The sequence below is a fragment of the Euleptes europaea genome, chromosome 4, assembly GCF_029931775.1.
Source record: "Euleptes europaea isolate rEulEur1 chromosome 4, rEulEur1.hap1, whole genome shotgun sequence".
In the NCBI taxonomy this organism is placed as follows: Eukaryota; Metazoa; Chordata; class Lepidosauria; order Squamata; family Sphaerodactylidae; genus Euleptes; species Euleptes europaea.
Genome location: NC_079315.1, coordinates 90043997 through 90062808, shown reverse-complemented (window position 1 = coordinate 90062808; position 18812 = coordinate 90043997). Strand labels below are relative to the sequence as shown.

General features: G+C 39.4%; 1 protein-coding gene across 2 annotated transcripts in view; it reads right to left on the bottom strand.

Annotated features, from left to right (window-relative positions):
* Positions 1 to 2002: 2002 nt before the first annotated feature.
* The window catches only part of IQGAP2 (IQ motif containing GTPase activating protein 2), a 182125-nt gene continuing 165315 nt past the window's right edge, over positions 2003 to 18812 (bottom strand). For both annotated transcript variants that reach the window (XM_056847959.1, XM_056847957.1), the window contains 8 exons: positions 14829 to 14931; positions 13656 to 13797; positions 10948 to 11035; positions 7274 to 7486; positions 6283 to 6443; positions 4733 to 4873; positions 4398 to 4506; positions 2003 to 2867 (listed from right to left, as the gene is read on the bottom strand). In XM_056847959.1, the coding sequence (XP_056703937.1) occupies positions 2754 to 2867; positions 4398 to 4506; positions 4733 to 4873; positions 6283 to 6443; positions 7274 to 7486; positions 10948 to 11035; positions 13656 to 13797; positions 14829 to 14931 (1071 nt within the window). In that variant the 3' untranslated portion in view covers positions 2003 to 2753. The remainder of the gene's footprint in view (positions 2868 to 4397; positions 4507 to 4732; positions 4874 to 6282; positions 6444 to 7273; positions 7487 to 10947; positions 11036 to 13655; positions 13798 to 14828; positions 14932 to 18812) is intronic.

Below are 18812 nucleotides of genomic sequence, written 5' to 3'. Positions count from 1 at the left end.
GTACTTGAAATATTATTCTCAATTTTTCCTATTACTGTCTCTCAAAGATGCCAATAAAAATCTTCTCTAACTAAAAATGCAAGAGTACTCAATCACAGTGGGTAGCAAAACAGAAGACTTGAACAGAGGTGGTTCTGCCCTCTGGAAGAAATGAAACTGAAAACCACCTCTCCTCATCCCAAATTCTTTAACTAAACAAACAGTGTCTGGTTCACTTCTGCAATGGACACTGCCAGAAGCAGCAATTTTTCCTGACAAATCACCAATGATCAGGATACTATTAGAAATTAACATGGTAAATTTGTCTTACATGCAAAGTAGCAAAAACAATCAGATGAAATGGACTCAGCTCCACAGATTTAACCTACAATGAATGTTAGTCTACAGTACCACAAACCTCCCTTTTTGTTTTCCTTGCAACCCAGCTAGCTCTCTGGAATGTGTTGAGTAGCTAAACTTTGTCAAAGGGTCCAGTGCTTTGGTAGAAATTAAGTGAGGGTATTTTAAAGCATCCACTGGGAAATATGTAAAGATGCTGACCTTTTTTGCTGTTTTTGTCATCCAAACAGGGGCCAACTAGTTCACTATTAGATATTCCCCTCAAGAATTCTTAGCTGCACTCAATTTCTGTACTGAAGAAACTCTTTGCTTCCCAAGGCAGCGATTCCTTGTGTGGAAGGGCATGCAGGTATTTAGTAGATATTGACTGAAGAGCCAAACTTTTGGCATGATATGCTTTTTATCCTCTGGAGCAGGGGTGGGGAACCTTTTTCCTGCCAAGAGCCATTTGGATATTTATAACATCATTAGCAGGCCATAAAAAATTATCAACTTAAAAATTAGCCTGCTATATTTGGTCAAACATTTAGCCAAGAGGCACGACCGGAGACGGCTCCGAGTGTCTGCCACATAGAGCGACTCGCTTTTGAGCTCTGCTGTCCCAGCTGGGCCCAAGAGATTCAGGCAGGGCAGCAAACACAAGACGGAGTGAGCGACAAGCCGCTCGGGGCTTGCAAGTGAAGGGGCCTGGTCCAGTAACGCCCCGATCCGGCACTTTCCCGCCCTATGTGTCTTTTGCAGGACTTAAGAGGGGAAAGAACCAGCAGGGAGAGGAGGTATTGACCAAGCCCCAAGCACGTGGGCAAGCAGGCAGGCATCCAACCGGTGGCCCACCAGGTGGCACAGGATGGTCTGTTGCACCAGCCGGGCGTAGCCGTCCAGCCGCATGCCGGAGTTGTTCCTGCTCTGCATGGTCTGGGCCGGATTCTAGAGCCGGCTCCTGCTACCTCCACCTGCAGGGATGAAATGAGGACACACTGGCTAAGAACTTGCCCCTGCGCATTCTGGCCCTGCCCCCCTCCATTGTCGCCACTTCCGCCCCCAGCCCTCTTGTAGTACGGAGGAAATACATTTCTCCACGGCCTGGGTTAGAAAGGGTTAACACAGTTTCCTGAGCAGTCCTAGCAGCTCCATAGCTAATGACTCTTCTGCAAGGGGGAAAGAAGGTTCCTTTTCTTGGCAAAACAAACTCACATCTACCTTGAATAGAGGCTATTCCTGTCCACAGGAGGGGGCAGATCGCCAGTCTTAGATCCTTCTGAGCTAGAGATCTGCCAGGACCCATGAAGGGCCAGACCAAATGATTTTGTGGGCCTTAAATGGCCCTTGGGCCTGACGTTCCCCTGTTCTGGAGGAATCTGCTGTGCAGAACTGTGTAAGTACTTACGGGCTTCCCAGCTGACTACCCCAAAGAGAAAAGGCTGAGCTTTACTCAGATTGCTTCTATTGAGCCCTGCCTTCACAAGACCAAAGGATAAAGATGTATTTAGCTTTATCAATCCCTACCCCTTCAAGCTGTTAAGATGTCTTTGGAAAATGGAGTGAGACTCTTTCTTTCAGCAATACTTTGAGGTTTCACTCTTACATTAGAATGTATAGCTACAGTGCTGAATTGCAAACACACAAATTAAGTAATCAAAATGATATACAACATCAAAAGCAATTCAAAATAAACTAGATGCTGATTTATTGCATTTTATTTATGGATTTTTTCTCTTTTCTTACAAAAAGACAGACACAATTTATTTCTTCAAAATACCTCAAGTACATTTCAAAAAACTGATCACTATTCAAATTACCCCTTTACACTTAAATTAAAAGGTTGTATATAGACGATTTTATTGAGGCAGTAGTGCATTTTTAGTAGGAATGAATTGCAAAATATATATTTTTATACAGTAAATGTTAAATTTATAATTACCTATAAAACTTTGAATTGCACAATAATTCACTTTACAATTGACAGGTTCTGGAAAAGAGCCATCCGCATTTAAGCGAAATATTTGCCAAAGCTATTATTTAGAGACACAAATCAAAAATTTTCTCTATGAGTAATTGTCTAAGGAAAGTTATATTTGGGATATATTTTTAGTGGGAAAGGATTTCTAAATATTCTGTTTAAATAAGTGTCTTGCATATTTTTTTAAAAATCAGACATGCAATGGTTTGGATGCCACTAAATCAGATCCTTTTAAATAAAGTACCAACACCAGCGAGAAATTTGGACGTATAGGTTGATTTGAATGTTCTTATTTTCCTACTGTATTATCAAAGGATGAAAAAGGCACATAAGTACATTCCTCTGGACTTCTTTGAAGAAAATGTCTGCTGCATAATAGCTTCAAATGGTTAAAAAGCAAAGACCCAAAACTGGGGCCCTTGATTTGAAGGTGAGTCCAAGTTCCCATCAGGCTTCATTTTCCATAGAATTTCTTGTTCAGCAGGAATGTGAGAAGGTTTACATTCACCTTAGCTTTATCAAACATTTTCATTACGGAGACACCTTCATACTGCATTTGAAGCAAGTCCTACAATAATGAAGAAAGTAATTTAAGTATACATCCCCAAGCCTTGTTTTGTACAAGTTTTAAATTAGATTTTTAAAATATACCACTACACATAAAAGTGAAAAAAATATCTAAGTGCATGTAAAAGTTTCAAGCAACCCGCTTCTCAGGCAGTGGCAAGAAAGTCAATATTTCCATTGGTTCTTGTAGGTTATCCGGGCTGTGTAACCGTGGTCTTGGAATTTTCTTTCCTGACGTTTCGCCAGCAACTGTGGCAGGCATCTTCAGAGTAGTAACACTGAAGGACAGTGTCTCTGACACTGTCCTTCAGTGTTACTACTCTGAAGATGCCTGCCACAGTTGCTGGCGAAACGTCAGGAAAGAAAATTCCAAGACCACGGTTACACAGCCCGGATAACCTACAAGAACCAATGAACTCTGACCGTGAAAGCCTTCGACAATATTTTCAATATTTCCAATTCAAATCTCACATCAATCAAACTCAGTAGCATCACTCAAACTCAGTGCTGTCCTAAACAGAATTATACCCTTCTAAGTTCACTGACTTCAGTAGACGTAGAAAGGTGTAATTTGCTGTAGCTGGCTTGAGGAAAACCACCTGCTTCAGCTACTGCCTCCTGACCCCAATCTTCAATATCAGGTTAATAGTAAATTATAGTATTGTTGGAATGATTACTAAGAAAATGTATATGACATGCTCTGAATGTTGTAAATACTCTACATGAGTGCATAGTATTATTTAAGCTGCCCATAACAGCTGTGTTTATTTGCAGCGTTTAGCTTCCATTCCACTTTCTGCTTCCCTCTCTTGTCACTAAAACTTGAAGACCACTAAGAACTCTAGATCTACATACTTGCAACAGGAGACTCAATGTGGAAGATCAGATTGTTCTAGATAGCTGCCAGCAGGAAGACTGTTGCTGCTTTTTTAAAAATTGGAAAGATCTGTCCTCTAACCCTGGAATAAGGTGGCAGTTGCATCGTCTATGTAAAAAAAAAAAAAGTGAAGCATTGCAGGGCACTGGAGCATTGCTACTGGTATTTAAATGTGTGTGTGTGGAAACATATGTTGTAAAGGACCTTTTCTCCCCCATCCCATGTGACATCTGAAGTCTTTTGGTTGCCACCTTTTAGTTGTTCCACCACTTAAGGTGGCTCACTTGGCATCTACTACCTGTTCCTTTTCCTACAGTAGCTCCCACCTTGTGGAAAGGTTTCCCTGAAGCGGAGGGGGGCATCTGTAAATCCACTGGATTAGCAAGGGATTTTAATGGGGTTCAGATCTGCAGGCGTTTTCCTGGGGAGTGAGGGTAAATAGGGTTTTACTGTATTTTGTTTTGGAGTTTTAAGGCTGCCTTGAAGCACAAGGGAAATCCAGTACGAAGCAGCCAGGCACTTTAAATAGAGATTTTTTGGAAGCAGGACCTTTTCCTTCCCATCCTTAATCTCCCACACAAAATTCAAACTTCATAATTGCCTTCCTACTCACCGAAGCACCGAAGCATTCAGTCTCATGGAATCAATATTTACCTGAAAATGGAGCTGCACCTTTTCCATTTCCACTCCCAAGAACTTTGCTTTGATATCAAAGTCACCCACTTCTACACCAGGTGTAATTTCAAACATGACATTCTTAAACCTTAAGACAAAAATGGCAATCATTTGCATGAATGAATATGTTTTATGCTAAAGCAATTACCGGATTGAGAACTACCCAAATAATAATAAAAATTACAAATTAAGTAGTTACCGGTACCTAAAATTAAGTAGTTACCTAAAATACTTAATTTTAAAAAGATCAGATTACAGTTAATGCTTGATCCAAGCAAAAGTTTATCCACTGGGCCATGTGGTGCAAAACTTACTGATTAGGCTGGAGCTCATCAATTCCTAGTATAACCCCCTTTTCATGTAGCCTCGCTGCTGTGTATTTCAGTGAAATGTTCTTAAGTTTGTTTCCTTTCTCTTCCTCTTTTCCACTTATTTTAATTGACCTCCGTGAATTTCTGTAAAACAAAAGATAGAAGCAGATGTTAGCCTATGAAAAGCAGCATTTCCCCCCTTTCTCTAAGAAAGGAAAAGATTAACAGATATCACTGGTTTCAGATTTAGAACAATTAATGAAGCCAGATACGCAGATGACACCACATTACTGGCAGAAAACAGGGAAGACTGCTGTTGAAGGTTAAAGCAGAAAGTGCCAAAGCAGCACTACAGCGGAACATCAGTAAGACAAAAGTAATGACTACTAGGTTGACAATGAGGAAATTAAATTTGTTCAAGATTTTCTATTCCTTGGCTCCATTATGAACCAAAAGGGAGACTGCACCCAAGAAATCAAAAGGAGATTGAGACTGGGAAGGGCAGCCATGAAGGAGCTAGAAATGATTCTTAAGTGTAAGAATATGTCACTGGCAACCAAAATTAAGTTAATTCGTGCCATAGTATTCCCTATTAGTGTGAAATTTGGACAATGAAGAAAGCTGACAGGAAGAAAGTAGATGCCTTTGAAATGAGGTGTTGGAGGAGACTGCCAAAAAGACCAATCAGTGGGTTCTAGATCAAGCTAAGCCTGAAATGTCCCTAGACGCTAAAATGATTAAACTGAGGCTATCGTACTTTGGTCACATTATGAGACAACAAGAGTCACTGGAAAAGACAATAATGCTATGAAAAGTTGAAGGCAGCAGTAAAAGAGAAAGACCCAACAAGAGATGGATTGACTCTATAAAGTTTGCAAGACCTAAGCAAGGCTATTAATGATAGAACATTTTGGAGGTCATTAATTCACCATGAGTCGGAAGCCACTTGACGGCACTTAAAACACACACACACACAAAGCAAATTGCATGTTGATCTCAGTTGCAGCCACCAACTACTTCAGCAGAGAGAAGACCCTAATTCTGTAGCCACTTCTTCAGTGCCAATCTTGTTTCTATTTTGTAATTATTTATTAATGTTGTTTATAGTCTACCTTTCTCGCTGGGACTCAAGAAGGATTATGCAGGATAAGTTAAATACAATCAATGGGATGAGACATCCAGTAGGCAATGCAATAGGATAAAGCAGCTCTGATTTTTGTTAGCAGCTTTCAGCATATTAATGGAAAACAGGATACAAATTTAAACAAGCGTATTTTGTGCATACATCTATAAAGTTGCAGATTATTCAGGACAGTTCAGAAAGACTGCTGAATAATTCAAACATATTCAGTAAAAAATGATATCTAGAAAACCCATATTTTTTTCTGCTTGGGACAATTTGGGTTTTAATTTCCATAATATGGCGAGAATGGAGCTTTACACTGGTAAACTGCCTTGAGTCTCAGTGAGAAAGGTGGGCTATAAGTGAAGTAAATAAAATTAAGAATAAAAAAGCTTTACATTTCCATTATACAACAAAATAAATCACTCACTTTCTTGTTAAATTATCTAAACAGGTTTTAATGTAAGTGTTGTAATAATTTATTTGATCTTCATAAAAAGCTTTCTTGGAATTGAGTGCATTCAACGTCTGTTGGAGTTTTACCAACTCTGCTTTTCGATGTTGTCTGTATCTTCTTTGATTTCTAATATCCTAAAGTTTGGGGAAAAACAATTATTCATGAATAATTTGATTTTTTAAATCTTACAAACCCCACGAATAGTTTTACTTGTCATTCTCGTTTAGTTACAGCAAAACTGGCAAAAACACAGCTTAAAATTTATGTTGGGAATCCACTTCTTGAGTTGTCCCACAGACAAATGGAGTTGAACTATGGTGTCCAGGAGAACCATAAAATTGTGTTCTGTGTATTTTATTTAAGTGAAAACATTATGTGTTGAACAGCAGTCCAATTTTTATTTATGTTAACTTGCAAGTATGCATGCCAAATGCCTATTTTCAAAGCTGGAGACTTAACAGTAGAACATACAAAGAACAGATGCAGATCCCTAAGTAGCTGCAGTATTTTACCCGTACCCCTGAGCAACTACAGAATCTACAGCAGAGATTAGTGAGAGGCTTTATAATTAAAGGGTAATGTTTCTAGAGAGACTTGGAGTTCCAGCATCTTTTCTACAAGTTAAGCAGTGAAGCTACACCCTACTGGCCATAGCTCTTGTCAATACATTTCACAGCTCACCACAACATCAGCGTATCACACAGAAATAGGCAAAACTCACTGTCAAAGTTGATAAGTCAACTGCTGAACAAACAACTTATTTGAAAGTTGCAAACAAATGCTTTTCTTAAACTCTCATAAGATCTACCATTTATTAAATTAATTGCCCTATCATCATGTTTAACTTGTTATTTTCTTTATAACATAAACTGTAATGATGTTGACAGTATTGTCATGTTAGCATGAATTTATGTTTAGTGTGAGATGGCAAACATTTGGAGAAATGCAAGAATGTTCCAACAACCTTGGCTATTTCATTGATGATTTCCTGGTATTTATTTTCAGATGAAACCAGTCCAGCTTGTTCCAGTGTCCGAAGGTTCCTTTGGATTTTCCTTTTCTTTTGCTCTAACGGTAGCTGCCCTTCTTCAAGAATAGATCTACTGTGTTTCATTTTCTCTGGTGTTTTAGAATCCAAGATCACACGTTTTTCTACTATTTTTAAGTGTTCAGCTTCCTGAAAGAAAAAGTTATTTATACATTAGTACAAACCACCAAGGATACTGATTATGAATTACAAAAATGGGAGTAACAACATCCTTGCATGGGTTTGCAAAGCTTTTGAGTGGAGAATAGCCAACTTGTAACTGTACATGTGTTCTTTTCTGCTACATGTACATGCATACCCAAGAACTGCAGCAGTGGCTAATCTTATACACTACAGTATAAACATCCTCCTTCCTGGTGTCTTGCTGTACATTTGTCTCTGTTTAGAGTTTCAGAGAGCATGGAGCAGTGCAGTATGAGTAAAGCAAGGAGGTATATATCAGCCTTCCCTACTTCTGTTGAAGTGTGGCCACAACTTCCCTCTTGCAACATGCATGCTACCAAACTGACCAGCCATGACTTTAATTTAACTTTTCTTGAAAAGTTTTTTTTCTTGAAAAGTTTTAAGGGAAGAAATTATACAAGCTCTTTAGGCAACCCGCTCATTACGAAAATGTTCTTGCAAACTTCTTCCTAATTCCTAGCCCAAAGCTCTTTCTCTCTCATTGAAATCCCTTGCTTCCTGTACTATTCTCAGAGGACATGATGAAAAGCTGTTCCTATCGCTTTGCCATATTTAAATATAGAAAATGGCCAGCATGTTCTACCTTAGTCATACTGTGGTGGGTGTGCACTGTCACAGTACATCGGGAGACTGGAAAAATAACACGTCAAACATCAGAGCTCAGTGTTGCATTAACAGATTTCTAGATGACCAGAATATTTTGTACAGAGACATTATTAAATAACTTTCCCATGTTAGCAGCTGGAATTCCTCCACTGCCCAAACATGAATGTGTGGTATTAACTATTCGATGAGGGAAATCTTCCAGATTCTTTAACCCCAATTAGATAACCAAGAGAGGCGACTAAGGCTGTTACCGCACTAGGTATTCCCAGCGATGTATTAAGAGTTTGAAAATGTTATAAAAAACATCGCTTTAATAACAGTTTCAAACTCTTAATACATCGGTGGGAATACATAGAAAGTGTGAACAGTATTTTTTTATAACATTTTCAAACCCTTAATACATCGCTAGGAATACCTAGTGTGGTAACAGCCTAAGTCAGAAACATTTATTTTTTCAATAGTTTTGCCACATGAATCCTTTGGGGAAAATTCATACCATCTGAATTCTGTAATTTTGAATATTTATGATCTGATATAGTATGCATGGATTACATTCTCATTAACATGCTGCTGTAATCTTTAATTATATATTATCTCCTCCTGATCAGTTTACCCTTCTATTATAGTTCCACAGATAAATGTGTTTTAGTAAAGTAAAACCTTTCTTCAATAAAAATTATTAACTGGGAAAAAATCTCTCTTAGCTGTCTTTTCTTCAGGTTAAACATGCCTAATTTAATTGATTTTACTCTGTGTTTCACCTAAATTGATTCCTCAGTTTTAACCTTTCTTGTAATGACCTCTCTTCTAGACCTCTCTTCCTAGAACCTTTTAACCACTTCCGGCAAAACAATTATTGTATATTTGTTTTTCTACAGTGATACTTGAAAGTCATCATTGTAAAGCATGCTGAAATTTTAAAGTATATTCCCACACAGTCTCCACATTTTCCTAGATGATTGCTTATTCTAGATAAATAAACTCAAGTTCAAAGTATTTTATGCACAAAGCCCATGAAAAGTTATTACCCACAAACACATAATGAAGCATCAGCTCAGGATTTTTTTTACATTAAAAAGACAGGAGTGCAGCATAATATTCAGAAAGAATCTGCAATAATATGTTCTGAAAGCCTCATAATTTTTTTTGTTACTTCTTGGCTTTATAACTTAATGCTAAACACACCTGCTTAAAAGCCTCACATAAATAATTAAAACCAGAGAAGACGTTATACAATAAAACAAGGCTGTGGATCCAAAGGTATTCTTAAAAGCTGTTTACAAGGATTATCTTTGCAAGTGATTTGTTCAGGAATAACAGTATCAAGAGCCAGTCAGGAAAAAAGACTGTCAGACTGCATCTGGGGGTAGTCAAATTCCCACTTAGCCAACAGGCTCTTACCTAACCAACCTCACAAGAACAAGTAAGTGTCTTACAGCAACTTAAAGATACACATTTATTATGACATGAGATTTCGCAAGCCACAGATCACTCGACAAAGTAGAATCTGGCTGGTGAAAACAAATCACAGTAAACTTTTAAGATTCCACAAGACACTGTGTTGTTTCAGATATAGTATGGTATGCGAGGTTAGAGTGCCACACTGCAGCGTGGGAGATTCAAATCCCCACTATGCCATGTAGCTCTTTGGGTGATGTCTCTCAGCCTTGCCTACTTTGCAAAGTTGTTGTGGGGATTAAATAGGCAAAGCCATAGACTCCACTCTGATCCCCTCGGAGGAAGGGTGGTATAAAAATGTACTAGATAAACAGATAAGCTAGATGAAAATATGGAAAATCTTCCAATGCCTTCTGTGATTTCAAAGAAGCAGTAAGCCTGATGGTGGTGGCAGTACTGGGGCAGCAGGTTTAACTCTTCCCACCATGCCCTGGGCTTAAAGTGCTTCAGGGAAGCAGCTATCTCCCAGGGACACAGGGTGGGGGTGGGATGGGAACAGGGTAACAACCTGCCCAGCTCTAATTACTACTTATTAAAGGCAACTAAAAATCGAGAGACCCAAACATGGACCCCCACCTCCAGTCCAATTAAATCAAAGAACAGCTATATCTCCAAAATCTACCTTACAAGGTTGTTTATAAGGATAAAATTGGGGGTGGGAGGAAGAGACACACGCCACACAAGTTCTCTGAATGAAAAAAAAGCAGTTACAGTTTTTCACTGAAAGGGACAGGGCTAGTTCTATGTAAAAATGTAGCTTTTACAGGGCTCTCTCTGGACTATATAATCAGATTTAAACATTTAAAGAAGAAACAAAACGGGAAGCCCAATCCTAAGAAGGTGTGTGTGTTAAGCAGCGCCCAGGGTCAGTGCAGCCACCTCCAGGGCAAAAATGTAATGTTGGCTTGCTGCACTCATGTTCCAAAGAAACCGTGTGGAACTCTCTTCATATAGTTCTACAGGGCTACACCCGCCTTTCTGCAGGTGTAATTTAGTGCCTGCAAAAAGGGTGTTCCCAGGCCAAAAGGGGTTTGGGAGCTGACTAATGTCAGCTCTACCCTGGGAACGTCCCTATCAATGCCAGCGCAAAGTCTTGCGCTGGGAAAATGCTGCAAGGCAGCACCGGCACCAGAGCCTTGGACTGCCGTGCGTCTCCCCTACATCAGCATAAGTGTCCCTGTGCTGGCATCCATGCCCTCTTAGCTGAAGCAAGTGACACTTATACAGGTGCAGGGGTCATGCTGCCTCCTCATCAGCTTCACCCCCCCTTTCAGGATTGCTCAGAGAGAAATGGTTACTAGTGATATACTTTTATTCTATCCAGACACAAAAGGATTAGTTACCTGATATTCAGATGCAGGGGTTTCCAAGATTTTGGCAAGTGTCTCTCCTGGCTGAGCTCGTATCACATCAACAATAAGCCTTTTGGTCCTGGATGGGGAAATAATTCTGCCTTAGATCACTGTTTATGTCACAGAAGATGACAGTCTGTAACAGGTACACACATATTCAAAGCATCTCTTTGCCAGTATTATTCAACATATATATTCACAAAATAAATCCCTCACTCTGTGCATTATTCTACATATATTCATAAAATAGATATCTGTACATGTGTGTCTGTACCAGCATGGTGTAGTGATTAAGAGCCGCGGACTCAAATCTGGTGAACTGGGTTTGTTTCCCCACACCTACACATGAAGCCTGCTGGGTGATCTTGGGCTAGTCACAGTTCTCTCCGAACTCTCTCAGCCCCACCTACCTCACAAGGTGTCTGTTGGGGGAAGGGAAAGGAAAGGTGATAGTAAGCCACTTTGAGACTCCTTAAAGGTAGAGGAAAAAGTGAGGTTTAAAAACCAACTCTTCTATACACAGACAATCTGTTTTAGTAATGGAAGTATCAAAACTGTACTAAACTAACCCAACAGTTTCCATAGGGGACTTTGCCTAGACTGTAGCTGACTTCCAGCTTAAACCCATGTAGGGTTGATTGGGATGGCTTGCACCAGCACTATTTCATAGAATCCTCATAAAATCTATTTTTAAAAACCTCCTGGGAACACAAGGACTGGTGTTTACATAGCAGTAAACTATCCAATGCTGGGAAGTTTGTTCCTTGTTTTCTTCCCAGGCTCTGTAGTAAAGGCATTTGTACTTGTGTGGGTAGGACCAGATGGGGCTTTTGCCCAGTAGGGTTTCTCATTCGCCTCTGGATCTCTTACTGGCTGTGCACATTTTTTAAAATGTTGCTTTGACAGCAGCTGCCACCACAGGACAAGGATCTACGCTGTGTCACTGAAGTTAAGCTCTGTGTATGAAAAAAATGTTTCAAATGTTCGTTTTAAAAGGCATACTGTTAAACAGAGATTGTGCTTGAAATGGTAACCGTTATCCGAGTTTTGCATAACCTCATTTTCTCACATCTTGCGGTTAGCCCTGCCTACTGTGGTAGCCATTTTGTGGTTGTACTATGTCAGAATTCCAAAGGTGCCCACAGGCTCAAAAAGGCTGAGGACTGCTGATCTAGAGTTACAACTCAATACTCTCTGGCTGTTCTGGAAATATTCTATCCCCTTGCTGAAGCTCGGCAGCAACGTTAAACTGCAGCGGCAGCCAATGGAATGGAGCTTTGAGAGACATGTAGAACAAGGGGATAGTGCCGCCAGAACACCCTTATTACTGGGAAATAATTAAAGAACAAACTTTGGGTGTGGGGGATTTTAATTTTTAAAAGAGCAAGGTATTGCTAGAGGCCACAGCATTAGTCATTGTTTCCCTCTAAAAAAGCAAAACCCAAGACAGATGTTTCCTTCTGTTTCCTGTAATGCCTAATCTATATCCGGATGTTCAACTTCTATTTCGTAATGCCTTATCAGAGAATGGTTACTGCATGTTCTCACTACAGTTTTTCGAAGAGCATCCTGTCATGGATATGCTCAGCAAAGTTCCTTTAACCCAATACTGCATTTTGTGGTATCAGCAGCATGCAAACTGATTATAGTTGATAAAAAGCAAGTTGTTGAAATTGTTACAGAACAGTCCACAGGTTTTGGTTTTGTGTTTGGGTAGGGAAGAGATTAAACATTAAAGAAGTTATATACTTATTTGTTAGATGTTTAGCAAATTCTCAATTTACACCTTTGCATGTTTAGAGGCAAGACCTTAATTTCTGAACTGCGCATCTGTCTCCAATTAAGAAATATTACGAGAGTTGATCACTGATGAAGTAATATAATGTAAAGAACTTTTAGTACAGCAACTACTTTTGTTTAACACCTCCACTGATATTCTTAGGTAGAAGAAAATTTTCCACCGGGATCAAGTCAAGAATCAAATGTTACCAAACTGCATTCTAACTTATGTGATCATCCTGAAACCTAGCCAATTTTCTGCAACATAGGTATTAGTAAACAAAGGTTAGCCTGATCTCATCAGATCTCAGAAGTTAAGCAGGGTCGTCCCTGGTTAGTACTTGGATTTTATGTATAATGTATTATTGTTATGGTTAAGCTCAAGACATTTGGTCAAAGGAGCTAGTAAATAAATGGAAATGGTTAGTACTTGGATGGGAGAGCACCGAGGAATACCAGGGTCATGATGTGGAGGTAGGCAAAGGCAAACCACCTCTGTTAGTCTCTTGCTGTGAAAACCCATAAGTCAGCTGCGACCTGACAGCACTTTAAACACAAATTATTTCTTCACTGTTACCATTACATGAGCTACAATGTTTGAAATTTAGTTGTGCATATATGTGCTGGTCACCATCTTTCAATTACACTGTACACTGTCTTCCAATTCCAAGTATACTGTCTTCCAATTACCAACAAAACCCAACCCAACAGTCCTTTCAAACTGAAAATATTGTTGCAGATACACACAAAATTATATGAAGCTGACTGCTGAGTACAAAATAACCTCTTGAGCAGATTCCTAGAGAGGCAGGATATAAATGTACTAAAACATACAGCAATTATATACAGAAGTGGTTAAATTAGTAAATGTTACCATATTTGAATTTTGACAGGACTATGGTTTATAAAAATACACATACTTCATCATAAGGCCTTTGATATCCTGTTCTTCACCTTCCCGTAAGTCATATTTCCTGGTCAGTGAAAGAGAAATTTCTGTCTTTATAAGCTGACTTAATGTGTTCTCTTTGTTAGGGTCATTGGGATCAACAGCTCCTTCCCCTGCAAAAGGTGAAAAGAATAGTGTTAAAACAGTTAATTTTCATATTTGTATCTGTAAAATATGTTAGAAAAGAAAAGAACATATACAGGAATTGGATCCAAAATATGTTGTTCTGCTGGTGTAGCAATGCTTATTTTAGTGCAAAAGAGTTGTGTGTACAAATTTGCTGATTCCCCACTCCCACTGTAGACCCCACACTTTGCTTGCATGCTGTTCCTGCAACTCCCCTAACCTCCAGGAGCAGAATTTCAAGGGAGGGGGTTCAGTGCATGGGAGGGTGTGTGTGAGTCCGCAGGAAAGTCCCACTTGGAAAGCTTTGCTCCACTTGCAATAATTTGGATCCAACCCAATGTTTATTCCCATGGCCTGTGTATATTCAGCACATTAAAAGAACAGGAGCAAAGAGATCAAAATTCTGTAGCAAGGTCATCCAAATCTAGCAACCCTTTATGCACACAGCTGTGCAATTTCTATAAATTATGCTGCTTCTGCTAATTATGGGGCATGACAAGGACTTGCAGGGCACTCAAGTACCATCCCAAAACTGCAAGTCCTCACCTGTTTTTTTTGCCTTTTAAGATGTTGCCCACACCATAAACATACTTGCATTAAAGGACTATTGCAGTAAAAGCTGGAATGTAACATAAAACGCACTACATTCTGTACTTTTGGTACAACCACATGGAACTGTGGAATGCACATTGTCCTGATTTTATTTCTTTTATACCTAGGCTATCGTACTTTGGCCACATTATGAGAAGACAAGACTCACTGGAAAAGACAATAATGCTAGTAAAAGTCAAAGGCGGCAGGAAAAGAGGAAGATCCAACATGAGATGGATTGACTCTAAAAAGGAAGCCATGGCCCTCAGTTTGCAAGACCTGAGCAAGGCTGTGGATTGGACATTTTAGAGGACATTGAGTCATGGGGTCGCCATGAGTCGGAAATGACTTGACAGCATTTAACACACACACACACAAAAGTTAGGTCCAGTTGACATTCCAAATTTATTTTGTTTTAGGATCTTACCAAGGAAAGTCTCCACATCAGGAACTTCTCCCAGCCCTGTCAGAAGTTCATTTAAGACATCATTTGGATCGGGAGCAATGGCATCCTGGTGCTCCAGCAATAACTGTAAAAGAGACAGTTTCAACAAACATTGTTTGTTTGTTTTTAAATCAGACAGTTTCCCGATGCCAGGATCTATTCACAAATACATCATCATAGAATTGGAAGAAACATTGAAATAAGGCCTGCAGGAGGTATCATGGGGGGTAAAGGTGGTACCAATGAATGTTGCACTTTTCCCTCAAGAGAGATCTTGAGGGAAAAGTGCAACATTCATTGGTTGTTGGAAGGAAAATTATCCCCATTTCACATATGCAAAAGTAAACAACTCTCCAGCATCACACTGACACTTATCAATACTTTATGCAGTCAAACCTTTAAACATGGTTCAAAACTATAACACAGGAAGAATTCAAATCAAAGCAGGGAAGGAACATATAAATCTGCAGCTTGCTCACAATCTCATAACCATGGTTATAAAGCAGTGTTACACCAGTACCAGTTCTCTCTTAGCTTAAAATCTCACTTACAAAAAGTCTTACTTTTTAAAAAAGTAAGTAAAAATGCCCAGCTGTTGTCAGTGCCTGTATGTGTGTTAAGTGCCGTCAAGTCGCCTCCGACTCATGGCGACCCTATGAATGAAAGTCCTCCAAAATGTCCTATCTTTGACAGCCTTGCTCAGATCTTGCAAATAGAAGGCTGTGGCTTCCTTTATTGAGTCAATCCATCTCTTGTTGGGTCTTCCTCTTTTCCTGCTGCCCTCAACTTTTCCTAGCATGACTGTCTTTTCCAGTGACAGTCAGTGCCTACAAGCCCCCCCCCCCCAATCAAGGAATTGCCAAAGAGAATTTTTAGAAAGGCATTTTTATAAAAGCATTAAAAGTCCAGTTTCAAGAACAGCAATACAGTGAATTACATCCACTTACAAAAGAACTGCCACAAAATAATGTAAATTATTATGTTTTAAAACTAGCAACTTGCATCTACTTTGTAGGACACCTGAAAAGAGGGAATTACCTTAATGCTTGCCTTATTTCAACTCTGCAAAGGCTACCACTCCTACATTCCATCTTTTCACCGAACAGAGTTGCTAATGGATTCTATATTGGGTCTTTGGGAGGCTACCATGTTTTTCATCCTGAAAACTATAGGATTGTCCATAAAAGGTGACACATTAAAGTCAACCTCTTGAGCTTCTGCAAGCCTGTAGCAGATATTTCAAACATTTCAGCTTTCCTTCCACAGACCAAGTGATAAGCCTTCCAAACTCAGAAATACACTCACAGGGCCAGAGAGAGCCAGTGTGGTGTAGTGATGGTTAAGGTGTCAGCCTAGGATATGGGAAGCCCAAGTTCAAATCCCCACTTTGCCATGGAAACTTGTTGGGTGACCTTGGGCCAGTCACACACTCTCAGCCTCGACTCTGGCAAGTATCTGGATGGGAGATCTCCAAGGAATACCAGGGGCGTGATGCAGAGGCAGGCAATGGCAAACCACCTCTGAATGTCTCTTGCCTTGAAAAATATATGGGGTCGCCATAAGTCAGCTGTGACTTGACAGCAAACACATACACAGGCAGGGACGGGCAAGTCAAGTATTATTTTAATTTTCTGTTGTAAGGGGAGGCAGAACAATGATTTAGTAAAACCTAAAAGAGGCTCTGTTAACTGGTCTTTTATTACTTGTGTTTTTCTACAGCTAATAATTCATAGTAGTATAAGTTTCCTGCCACCACAGGAAATACAGATCCTTTAATTAACACAATTTAATCTGCAACAGGGTATTTCCAGCAATAAATGGTTTAACAAGTTAATAAAAGTCGATTGCTTGAAATATATGTTTATTCACAGGTAAGTGTAAAGAGTTGTGGATTTCCTGGAATTATTCTGCCAGTTCCTAGACCAAGCAGACTGAAAATCCTGGTCTAAAGAGAAAGCCAAACAAAAAACCCACACAACAGCTTATTATGATGATCTAAATGCCATAAAACAGTATGGAAGCTGTGGAGCTCTTCAGAATTCTTCATCAGGGTGGTTGTTCGAAAACAAAATGATGGGAGGAAGCATTGTTTCAGGTTTGGCTGCATCTTTACTAAAACATGTTGCAAACTTAAAACGCATAAAGTGCTGCTGGTATCCAGTTGCACCTTTAATGCAAATAGTGGGGGTGGTGTTAATGTAGAAATGTTATTTGTAGTCAGTCCCAAGAGACATTTCAGTCTTTAGCACAGAAACCGAAATTAAAAAAACAACAACTTTCAATTATGTTCAAGTAACCAGACCATATTAATGATGTGTTTCACAAAGGAAATGCAGCAGGTCAATGCAATGATCCAGTACGCTGAGTTCTTGGATCACACTGAGTCTTCAAAATAGGTAAGGTATTGGCAATACACTACAGAGCTGGAAAGACATGTTCCTACCAGACCTGATTAGTCAGAACCATCAGCAATTCAAACAGGGAGCTTCCATGATATATCATAATGGATGTTATTAGGTTCTAACAGCTTTGTTACCAAACAAGTAACCCCAACAGTGAAAAATGATGATATATTTATTCTACTGGCAAGAGTTAAGACAAATTGAAGAGGTTTCGGCCTTATGTGGAATAAACAGAAATTCAGCCAGATGGTTAATGAACTTAATATGGTTAACATATGAGGTCTTCCCTAATAATGCAAGTCCATTATTTCTTCTCCCTGTTTCTCTTCAAGATGAGTGTTGGATTAAACTTGTTACACCCAGAAATGTTATTCCAAACATTTTTAGTCCTGTGGTGGTCTTTATTCCTTCTTAAAAGGGCATTAGCCTACATTTAGGTTGTATGTGTGGAATTTTTTTTACCACAACCAACTCACATGACCAATATACCAACCCAGAGGACTAGACCTTACAACTAACTCAGATGCCACTTATTTAATCAAGCTGGCTACTGTCTATACAACAAATTAGTCTGAAGTAAAGACACATGGAAAAGCCAGCATGGTGTAGTGGTTAAGAATGGTGGACTCTAATTTGGAGAACCGGGTTCGATTCCCCTCTCCTCCACATGAAGCCTGCTGGGTGACCTTGGGCCAGTCAGTTCTCTCAGAACTCTCATAGCCCACGTGGAGACAGGCAATGGCAAACCACCTCTGAATGTCTCTTGCCTTGAAAACTCTATGTGTTCGTCATAGGTTAGCAGTGACTTGATGGCTCACATACACTCACACAAGGACTGCAGCTGAGCCTTAAAAACTAACTGAGGAAATATTTGGGCATTTCTGGATCCTATAAAACTAGAAGGCATTTAGGAACGAAGAATCACTCTCCTTATTCGGCATCCGTGGACAAAGTCCCTACTTCTGCAGGAGGAGATATTGTCAGGGTGGGTATAATATTCTGTCTTCAATACTCTAACCCATGAAATTCCAGCATCTCTTTAAGAAAGAGGTTCAACCTATGGTGTCCTACTAAGCTTGGGTTACAAGTGGTGGATCAGAGGCACAATAATGAAGGTGTTTGAGGTTTAACAGGTATGCAGCTCAAGATACACAGAAAAAGTGTTCTAGATTATGGCGTATTACAACATCATATTGTTCCATGCAATTAAAAACTACAGCAACAGTTTCTCCACATGCACAGCAGCTTATACAGTGAGAGCAACTTTTCGTGTCACAGATTTTTCTTACTACTGTGAAACCTTAAGACTGTTTTTCAACTAAAGAAAGAACAGATTACTAAAAGCATGATTATAAATGAGAGGAATGAAAAGCAGCTGTGCAGGAAGCTATAACTTTTGCATTGCTTAACTTTCAAAGAATTTCACTTGACAACCTAACATATTACATAGGGTAAAACATTAAACTCTGTAGTCTTCCAAAAGCCAAGGGGAAAAGTGTAAATTAATCATATGTATATATGATTAATTATATGCACATATGTATAAATATGCTGTAGTTGTAGT